Raw genomic sequence first — 11,174 nt, 5'->3', positions numbered from 1 at the left:
CAGGAACAGGGTGACATTTTTTATTCGCTTCTGAAGGAGTCCTGAAACTAACTGAAGCGAGAAATACCCTATAAGCAGTTAACATGCACCTTCCAGCTTACCTCTCAAAAATGTCTTCGAATAAAGGAAAGTTCTTTGTCTCTGGCCTCATCTGGATAGCAACGTTACAAACACCTATTTTATTATTTAAGAAAAGGGTTACTTTGCTCTTCCACCATTAAACATTCACACAGCACTGACAGATGATGCCATCACTGCCAACCAAAAGTGTGATTCCTTTTCAAAACCTTATTAGCTAACACACAATTCCCTGCACTCTTTTTAGCCCAGATGTGTTGATGAGAACTTAAGTGATACCATATAAAGCAGAAAACACAGCCTTTGCCACGAAATAGCAGCTTGGCAGCAAAAGAAAGTATAGCCAGCGTGCAGCACAGTATATTATTGTACCATAAAAAAATTACAAATTTGCATATGCTCTTAAAAAGCAAGCAGAAGAGATGGCAATTGTTGGAATCACAGTTGGCCTGAAAGGGATTAGTTAACCTTTACCTTCCCTGCTGTGTTGAAGAAAATCCGGTATTTGATAGGAAGGGTCAGACCTCAATCCACACTCCATTTTTTATTTATTTTTTAACATCATGACAAGTTTGGCCCTTAGCTACCACCATTTAAGAAAGAACAGAAAAGATTAAATGAGTGGGCACCTGTTTTCAGTTAAATTTATTTGTTATAGCACATTTTGGAAGTAATAAAATCAACCTATACACAGTTAGGATTTCAGAATATTTTTTGCACTGTAGTGTTCAAAGCAACATCCTCTGTAGATGAGACAAGCTTTTTTTTTTTGTCTGGTTTGTAGTAGAAATGTAGCCCAAGTCAACTATTTAAAAACAAGATTCCCCATCACTTTAGTCTATTCACAGAATCTAGGAGGAGGAAAGTTTCTCATCAATGATGCTTCCAGGCAAGTGTTTATTGTAGGACTGGTGGTCCTCATGCAAGCTTTTTCCCAGCTTCCACACGGCATTTTGGCATAAAAATACCAACCTACGTCCTGCCGCCGCCACCTTCTGGATTTATCATCCTTCCATGGAAAATTCAGTAACTTATTTAAACAAACAAAAAAAGCCTATTGAAAACAACCCATTTGCCAATATTAAGCCTCCTTGTAGAAGCAGCTTTCCTGCAGAAACACCCACAGCATATAAAAGGTGTATCTGCCTTTTCTGGGCTGAAGTTTCCACAAATTTATATCCTCCAAGAGACTATGAAACAGTCCTTTCCATACCTATTCAAATTCCTTGCAGTTTTTTATATTGCACTTTTCTTCCACAAATCAATATAAACGTATTAAAATAATTTATGGATCCTCACAACAACCCTGTGAGGTAGGCATATTCCAGTTTGCATTTTAAAGAGGTGGGAGAAAACAGATCAGCAGACCTGCACATCCTCCAGCGCAAAGTGCTACTTTATAGCACCTCCTCTTCTTCCTCCTCCTCCTTAAAACCAACCACATTTTTAAATAAGGAAAAAGCAATTGGAGTCCACAAGCTCTCTTGATCAGGGTGTTTTCACCCGAGCTGCAGCAGACTGAAGCAAGCATTTGCTGCTGCAACAGAAGGAACTTTGCAGTGGTCCTGCTGCAAGAACAGTTGGAGCAAAGGATGGAGAGTTTAATGCTACCAAGAGTTGGCAATGGGGCAGACAAAATAACCAGTATGACCCTGTTTTGTGTATGTGTGTGTGCCTAAGCAGCAGCAGCTGGCTGGTTGGATTGGTTGGTATGGACCAGGCGGTTACTATGAGGGTGAGAATGAGTAAAGGGAAGAACCACTGAAGCCCAATCAGCCATAGAGTTGGCAAAGATGGGTGGAGAGAGGCTGTCAGATATCCAATAGTGTCAAGCCCACATGCCCAATGGGACCTTCCCTCCCTCGCATCCACCAGGCCACTGTGGAATATTGCCTTGACTATGCTGGATATTGACTGTATTTACAATACTGAGAAAGACAGTGCCCATATGCATTCTAAGGCCAGACGCCTCCAAATCTACATGAGAGCATCATCATAAATGTTTGCTGGCCAAGGGTAGAGTAGAATGGGTAGCAACCTGTTGGGACGTCTTCACCTTGCTGTGTTGCACTTCCAGTATTTTAAACATTGGTTTTTATACTGTGACCCACAAATAAAGGTAAAGGTAAAGGTACCCCTGCCCGTACGGGCCAGTCTTGACAGACTCTAGGGTTGTGCGCCCATCTCACTCAAGAGGCCGGGGGCCAGCGCTGTCCGGAGACACTTCCGGGTCACGTGGCCAGCGTGACATCGCTGCTCTGGCGAGCCAGAGCCGCACACGGAAACGCCGTTTACCTTCCCGCTGGTAAGCGGTCCCTATTTATCTACTTGCACCCGGGAGTGCTTTCGAACTGCTAGGTTGGCAGGCGCTGGGACCGAGCAACGGGAGCGCACCCCGCTGCGGGGATTTGAACCGCCGACCTTTCGATCGGCAAGCCCTAGGCGCTGAGGCTTTTACCCACAGCGCCACCCGCGTCCCGTGACCCACAAATAGGGCTACGTAAAAACTGAAAAGCAGCAATATCCAAGCTTATCTCTAAATCCCTCCCCTTCAAACCTCTTGTGCTACACAGAAACCCTTTTCAACCCACTACTCTAAAAGGATAGCGGATCATGGAAGCCATTTGAAAACCACTTCTGCTACCCATGTCCGTTATGAAGCTTCCTTCCCAATACACACCCCATCACCACCAGTAACATATAAAGGAGTAGTTTTCCATTATTAACACAAAAGGACTTTAAGATAGAACACAAATTTCAAAGAACAATAACTGGTATTATTTTACAAATTGCTATTTTCAATTTTGATTTTCAAAACTGTGCACCCAACTAAATCCTTTATCGGCTCTGCTAGATGGACTTTCCAGCTAATCCTATATTTAAAACACTGTCCTGGGGATAATTAATTACAAGGTTAAGCCAAAGGAGCTTGTTTCAGAGTATCATCAGTACATCTCTCTTGGGTTGCTGGTTCTGAACTCCATAATGAATGTTAATGTGGGGTTTCCCCTCCACCACCTGTTGGGCAAGAATTTGCAATGCTTTAATAAGCTTTTCTCAGCAGAAGCATGGAGCTCGATAGCTGAAGCAGCCCGTTTCTGCTGTATTACAGACTCCTAAGGTTTTACTGTCCACCCATTTGTCTGGCCTCAGCATGCCCTTCCATGGCCAGTGCAGGTTAGGCTGTAGGGAGCGAAAGACCTGCTGTTGCTCCTCCTAAAATTAGCCTCATGCCAAAGTCTGCCAAAACTGACACCAAGCCAAGTGGCAGAGGAAAGGAAGCCCAAATATGTTACCTACTAAGAATGGGTGAGCAAAGGGTATTGTTAAAAAATTAACTTCACGGGTAAATATTTGAAAAGCTGGAAGATATCTACTAGCTGCTCTGACTGCTAGTTTCATGCCTGGCTAAGTCATGACCATGCTGCCAGACTAGGGATCCCTTATACCTTTAGCTACGGAGCATGCCGTGGGTGAATTCTGCACGATTTAGCCTAAGGCAGACTGCACGAGATAGGACCATGGGGCCATGACCACCCAGTCATCACACAATGGCCACTGGCTGCTTTCCTCTACAACTTTAAGAATGCCATGTCTGCCTGCATGGAGCTCTGGGTCATAGCCAATAATCGTGCGAATACATAACCAAGCATGGCATGATTATTGGAATTGTGTGGCTGGAATGTTGAACAGTGGAGATGCATTCTGCAATACTGGTCCATGATTATCGGGGGACAATCCACGTGACTTCAATGGGGGAAAGGAGTTTTTATCACAGAATTTCCCTGTTATGCAAACTATCACCTTCACAGCAGTCCTAAAATAACCCTTTGCACATTCACCTGATACACCAAGTGGATATACTTTGCCCAAATGAAGTGCTTAGCACCTAATGTTTCAAGTGCCCAGTACATCTTTATGGGGAGAATTGTTCTTTTTTAATTCTTGCAAAAATCTGCTGATCCAAGTAATTTTAACACCAAGCAACTTGACTGGTTGTTCTGATTTCTGGATGGGAAACAATTCAATGTCACCTAAATTAGTTAAGTTTTTGCTTTGTTTACTAAATAAACCAAGTCACTAAGATGTGATCCCACACATAGTCATATGAATTCTAGCTCACAAGTGGTCACTTCTGGGCCACCACCAACCTCGATGAAACTCAGTCTCCCCGAAAGTGACTGCTTGCTCCCTGTAAGGCGAAGTCTCTCTTGGATCACACACTTTAAAACCTGGACAGCTTTATGCACAGTCTCAGGTGAAGAAAAGGAGAGGCTAGCAATCATGAAGAAGCACTAATACAAAGCCTGGTGCAAATTGGAATTGTCTGGTTTCAACCTCTGCTTCCCTATTACCATGGCAGTTCCTCTAACAGGTAGAGCTCTCTAACAGGTAGATCCAGTTTCCTCTATAGCAGTGGGGAGTGGGAACAAAGGCTCCAATCAAAGCATTAGACTGCAGTTCTGCCCATGATGAGTTTCGGATAGTTGATTAAAAATCAGTAGGACTTACCTGTTGCACAGTTGTGGTCAGGGTTGCAGGGCAGATGTGTGCAAGATATTTGGGGGAGGGGCTTAGTGGCGAGCTGCACATGTTTTGGCACAGATAAACTAATTTGTGGAAAGCAGTTGGCGACAAAATGGAATGGCAGAAGACGAGAAGGAACAGAGGGGTATGGAGAGTTGTGTAGGGCACAAAAACTCTTGCACTGGCTCCTGGAGCCCAAGGTGCCCTTTGGTTTCTGAAGCTTCAACAGCACTTTGTGCGCATCTTTAAACTTTTCTGCACCACCATTAAAACTAATATATATATATGAGAATGAGAGTTTGTAAATTCTTCGCCAAGTTCCAAGCTGCCTGGCACACAAGTGAATGCATGGAATGGGAACATTCCTATCTAACAGTGTGAGCAGCAGCAGCAGCATGAAGGTTAGGAAGTCTGCTTATTACTTTTGAAGACATTTCAGATGAGAATTCCAATATTTTCCGTCCCGTGTGCTCCAAGCAACTTTCCCTCCAGGAAGTAGTTGTCCTGATCCAACGTCCAAATGTTCAGAAATTATTCTGTGTTAGTTCAATAAAACTGAAGTTAGCCCTTTGCATTCATGGCTAACCCTGGATTTCCCAGGCTCCCAGAGGCTGGCTCTGAGTTTCCACCTCGTTTTTGCAGCAGAGTCTGGCAAAAGTTTTAAAAGCTTTCCCTCTGACTGGGGAGGGGGTGTGTTGATTCTGGAAAAATTAAAAGCAACTGAGCGGTCCTATAGTGACTTTGCGCCAGTCCCTCTCATCTCTCAAATATATTTTCTAAGATGTCGATCAAATTGTCCAGTCCAAGTAAGTAGCCATCCTCTCGGTTCCCTTCCTGCCAAGGGATCCTATGATCCAAGGTCTGCTCATCTGGAAGAAGGGTAGTCTTTCCAAAATCAATGAGCCATACATTGGCATGCCCACTATCATCATGCACAAACAGCAGTGAACTTCCAATTACCTGCAGAGGAGAGGGAGAGAGAGGCTACTAGATATTTTGTGAAAAACTGGTGTCTTGCTGCTCCTGGCTCCACCCGCCATAAACTTAGGGCCAACGCATGCCTGTAGTTGAGGATTAAACAAATTCACTGAGGAATCCACTGACCCGATCCAGCCGGCTCTTTTAATGTTCTTAAGGTTTTATTTATTTACCAGGAGCATTTTAATACTGCTTTATATTTAAAATACCTCAAAGCAGTGCACAGATAATAAAATATACCACAAACAATAAAAGACAGAACATTAAAAAATCCAAATAGTGTTGAAAAAATAGTGTTAAAAATAGTGCTAAAAAAATCCAACTCCAGAGTTACCAGGCTGTCCCCACCCTGTTTAATGGTCAGGAAACGTCTTAAGCGTCCATTGAAAGTCTCCTCGCCCATCATTCAGCCCAGACACTGAAGGCTCTGAGGGCCTTCTGGCGGTTCCCTCACTGCGAGAAGTGAGGTTACAGGGAACCAAGCAGAGGGCCTTCACGGTAGTGGCACCTGCCCTGTGGAACACCCTCCCATCAGATGTCAAGGAAATAAACAATTATTTGACTTTCAGGAGACAGCTGAAGGCAGCCCTGTATAAGGAAGTTTTTAATTGTTCAGGTTTTTTACTGTGGTTTTATAATTTTGTGGAAGCCGCCCAGAGTGGCTGGGGCAACCCAGTCATATGGGCAGCATATAAATAAAAGAAGAATACTAATGATCACCGTCACCATCTAGTTGGCTGCCTTATTTCTGAGGGGAGACTGTTCCACATGATGGGTGCGAAAACTCTCCTTCAGTTGTCTAAATGATGGATCTCTTGCAAAGAGCATCATCTGATGATCTCAGGGAATGGTAGGTTTCTATAGGAGGTGGTGGTATACTTTCATTCTCTCCCAATTTGCTTAGGGCCTTCTAAACGAACAGCAGAACCTTAAACTCAGCTCAGTAGCTGAAGTAGCAAGCTAGTGCAGCTCCTTTCACGGGAGTGTTATGTGCTCATTATAGGCTACCTCTCTGTGCAACCTAGTTCCTGCATTCTGCAACAGCTTCCAAACCAATCCCAAGGGCAGCTTCCCCCACTCCACACACACAGAGACAGAAGGCATTGCAGTAATCCAGTCTTGATGCTACACTGTTTTCTTCACATGCTGCCTCCTTGGCCTTCTCTCTCACCCACTGCTCACCTCATGCCGTTTAAAGAAATTAGAAGACTCAAGAACACCACGAATTTCATACAGACGCCTCAAGTATTTTTTCTGTGAAAAGAAGGGGTGGAGGGTTGAATCACGTAACATTTTACTGTCATACAAAAATTTAAAAAACCTGGTAGATGGAGGAAATTGCTTCAGAGACTGCTTTACCACAGAGTAATCTGAGATACTACCCACCAGAAACATAAACACAAATCTTCTGAGAATGGGAGTTTCGTGAGCCAATTTTTTTGGGCACATTATGTTCTTTTGGTGTTTTAAGTTGCAATTCACCCATTGCACAAGTGTGTGGGTCCCAGAGCCGGCAATTAGTGACAGCTAAACATCTGTAATATTCTCTCTGAACGCTTTTAGCTCATATGTTCAGAGTGTGGGAAACGCAGTAAGGAAAAATGAAACGGAGTTCCCCACTACCCATGATGCAATCTGAACAATGTCAGATGAAAAGAAACAGCATCACACTTCTGCTAATGAGGTTAGAGGTCTAAAGCCTACAAAGCACAAGGGTTTTGTGCCTGATAGGAACCCTGGTAAGAGGATCAAATATCCATGTTCAGAGCTGATCTGTGTTCTTGGTATACAAAGGGCCCCACTGCAGGGATGCAGAATACAATGGGTTACCTTCCTTTCATATGCTTAAACTATGACCAACTAGAATACCACAAAACCACAGGACACAAAACTACTTATAGTGTGATATTAATATTTATCAGCCACTGTTCAGCCAGATAAGCCTCCAAAATAGCATACAGCAATTATAAAATACAATAATTTTAAAACAAGAGAGAGAGATGATGCAGTCGGCATCAATGATAGCAGATCTATGTCTAAGAAAACTGGGAGTTGGTCTACTATCACACATCCAACCTCTCCCCACCCAAGATGATGCATTGGGTCAACCTTTTACCCAGGTTAAAGAAATCTGGCGAGAGCTTCTTAAAATAATGGGTCTTATTACCAGCTGCTCTGGAGGAAGTGGTGGCACCTTGGACTGCTCTAGGGAAATGTCCACAGCTCCCTCTCCCTATTCGTCTACCACCAGCCCTCACAGATTTAATGAGCCAGGCCAGCAAAGGGTCAGTCTCAAACTTCCAAGGATAGCTTACCAATATAGTTGTGTCTCCCTTAATGAATTCCGCAAAAACCTGGAAGACTTGGTCCCGTGTCTTCGTTGTCTTGAAGTTGGTGTTACAAGTCCCATCAGCCTTCTGTAAGGAATAAAAAGAAGGGAGATGGAAGACGTCCTTCTGAACACACAGGAAAGAAGAAAGGGAAGACACCAGCATGGGGACAAAGAGGAGAGGAATCCCCAAAAGGTGAAATTGGCTGGCTTTTCCTCAGAGGCAGCTGAACTAAGTCCACCAGGATGGTTACCCCTACCCTGAATATTAGCTGCTGAATTTACAGCAGTGTGGTGCAGAGCAGGGGAGGGCAGGAGGTAGATCTCTGGGTGATTTGCAGTAGAATGGCAAGGATTTCTGGCTACCAATTGTATTAACAGCAGCAGCTATAAAATGAACCCGCTTCATTCCAAGTTATATAGCTGAAAGCTGTTCCTCTGAAAAACTTAGGGTAACCAGGAATAGATTTTTGTGTGGAAGGAAGGAACTCCATTCAGTTCTAGTATTCAAATCAAATTCCTTGGAATTACAGTGGTACCTCGGGTTAAGTACTTAATTTGTTCCAGAGGTCCATTCTTAACCTGAAACTGTTCTTAACCTTAAGCACCACTTTAGCTAATGGGGCCTCCTGCTGCCGCTGCACCGCCAAAGCACAATTTCTGTTCTCATCCTGAAGCAAAGTTCTTAACTCGAGGTATTATTTCTGGGTTAGCAGAGTCTGTAACCTAAGTGTATGTAACCTGAGGTACCACTGTATTTAATTCTAAATGGCTAGCTCTGGTCAGTGGATCTCAGGGTTCTAGTTAGGCATAAAGTAGATCCCTTGAGCTTGAAGTCTGACATCCCTGATACACAGTGCCAGATTACGACTGGAAAGACCCAGGTTCAAATCCCCACTCAGCCACGAAGCTCATTGGGTAACCTGAGCTAGTCACTCTCAGTCTAACCATAAGCTCCTCAGGTGGCAAACAGGATAGAACTGTATTAAATTGTTGTTGTTGTTGAGTCGTTTAGTCATGTCCGACTCTTCGTGACCCCATGGACCAGAGCACGCCAGTCTTCCACTGCCTCCCGCAGTTTGGTCAAACTCATGCTGGTAGCTTCGAGAACACTGTCCAACCATCTCGTCCTCTGCCGTCCCCTTCTCCTTGTGCCCTCCATCTTTCCCAACATCAGGGTCTTTTCCAGGGAGTCTTCTCTTCTCATGAGGTGGCCAAAGTATTGGAGCCTCAGCTTCATGATCTGTCCTTCCAGTGAGCACTCAGGGCTGATTTCCTTAAGAATGGATATGTTTGTTCTTCTTGCAGTCCATGGGACTCTAAAGAGTCTCCTCCAGCACCATAATTCAAAAGCATTAAATACATTACATAAATAAATAAATAAATAAAGTATCACTGAGACTCTAATACAAACATGTATTTTAGGATATGGTGTACATTATAAACAAGATGGGCAGGATAAAAGGAGTGACTACTGACACTTAATGGAAAAAAGCTATCCTATTAAGTCATGCTTCTGGATGCAATGCAAAACGAGAGAAAACTGAAAAAATTCTGCTCTGGGTTGTAGTACAAAACCTATCTGAGTCAGATTTGGCCTTGTGCGTGTAACATTTGGCTGCAAAAGTGTGGGCCAGCCTAACACAACAAATGTATGTGTCTTGACAAGAAAAAGTTGTGAAACTGCAGTGCACATCGTGGGCAGAGACATCCAGCAGCACTCTGGAGTGATGTACTACAGCAGGCCTGTGAGGGCAGAAAAAATATCCTTTCGGTCTGTTGCCAGATGGTACACTAGAAGCACAGCGCATTCTGCAATGCCAGCATTGCACTCATTGATGGAGAAAATCTGACAGCATCCTCCACATTTGTCAACTAACACCAAAGCATGGCCTTCTTTCCAAAAGGTTACTTTATTTGTGTACCACACAAACACACATCATCCCGATCTCACAATGGCCAACCAGATGCCTATGGAAAACCCACAAGCAGGATTTGAGAACAAAACCACTCTCCCCTCCTGTGGTTTCCAGCAACTGGCATTCAGGTGCATTACATCAAGCACCAGCCATTAGTGTGAATGGGAAATACCAAGATAAAGTTCAGCTGAAGTGCTTGTGTGTGGATGACCCATGCACACAGGAAAAAAATAGATCTGTGCAGCTCATGTGCACATTAACTTTCTGGTGTGTATACAGTCTAGGATGCTGCAGGTAGGAAAAGCTAGTTTAGGAACGGAAGATGTCCCACCTTAATCCCTTCGATCCTGAAACCCAAGTTAGCGCTGGAGCTGATTGTCTCCCTCCACTGCATATAGCGTGGTTTGGTCACTGCATGCTGTGAGTTCTCCTCCTCAGTGGGTGCCAGAGGATCTACATCAATCATTTTCTTATACATGTCCTTACGCAGCTTTGGTTTCTCTCGCGCTTTAGTCAATTCCTCCTCCAAATACGTCCTGCAAAAATAATAGGAAATCGAGCACTTATTTGATACGCCCAAGAATATTTCCATGCCATTTCCATTTATCGTATAGGGAGCTCAGTGTTCGTTACATAGATAAATAATTACCCCTCTTCAAGATAGCATCACATTTCCAAGAAAACTCTGACCAATCAATATCAGGACTTTGAACTCCGAGCCACAATCCATGGCAAGGGTAAAGGAGCAGCACTGGTGTAGCTAAATGTGTGTGGTTTTTAAAAAACAAACAAACCACAATCTGTAGCCAAGGTTTGTTATTCGCTTACTGACTACAGTTTGTTAGCAGCAAAACAAAGTATTATCGCTAGTTCAAATGTAACACTAAGCCAGGAACCATGGTTTGTTTCCTTCAGGCACAAGCAAATTTGATTTTCCTCATGGGTGGTAAGTCATTGTTTAATGCTCACCATGATATTCAAATACAGTGGTACCTCAGGTTAAGAACTTAATTCGTTCTGGAGGTCCGTTCTTAACCTGAAACTGTTCTTAACCTGAGGTACCACTTTAGCTAATGGGGCCTGCCGATGTGCCGCCGCCGCACAATTTCTGTTCTCATCCTGAAGCAAAGTTCTTAACCCGAGGTACTATTTCTGGGTTAGTGGAGTCTGTAACCTGAAGTGTCTGTAACCCGAGGTACCACTGTATAGCCGATGTACCATCTGTTCATCAGAAGGCAGAAGGGGCTCACAATCCACATGAAGTTGAGGGATGGATCGACCCCACATCAGACTGCCATCCCCTCAAAATCACAGCTATCAACAAGCCGCCCACAATGAGACAG

General features: G+C 43.8%; 1 protein-coding gene across 1 annotated transcript in view; it reads right to left on the bottom strand.

Moving 5' to 3' along the window:
- Nucleotides 1–2,561: 2,561 nt before the first annotated feature.
- The window catches only part of ITPKA (inositol-trisphosphate 3-kinase A), a 56,976-nt gene continuing 48,363 nt past the window's right edge, over nucleotides 2,562–11,174 (bottom strand). The window contains exons 4-7 of the mRNA XM_028723318.2: nucleotides 10,163–10,367; nucleotides 7,899–8,000; nucleotides 6,766–6,837; nucleotides 2,562–5,565 (exon numbers count right to left, since the gene is read on the bottom strand). Coding sequence (XP_028579151.2) covers nucleotides 5,362–5,565; nucleotides 6,766–6,837; nucleotides 7,899–8,000; nucleotides 10,163–10,367 — 583 coding nt within the window. The 3' untranslated portion in view covers nucleotides 2,562–5,361. The remainder of the gene's footprint in view (nucleotides 5,566–6,765; nucleotides 6,838–7,898; nucleotides 8,001–10,162; nucleotides 10,368–11,174) is intronic.

The sequence above is a fragment of the Podarcis muralis genome, chromosome 1, assembly GCF_964188315.1.
Source record: "Podarcis muralis chromosome 1, rPodMur119.hap1.1, whole genome shotgun sequence".
NCBI classification, from domain to species: domain Eukaryota; kingdom Metazoa; phylum Chordata; class Lepidosauria; order Squamata; family Lacertidae; genus Podarcis; species Podarcis muralis.
The sequence above is the reverse complement of the archived record's forward strand: the minus strand, read 5'-3'. Positions and strand labels throughout refer to the sequence as shown.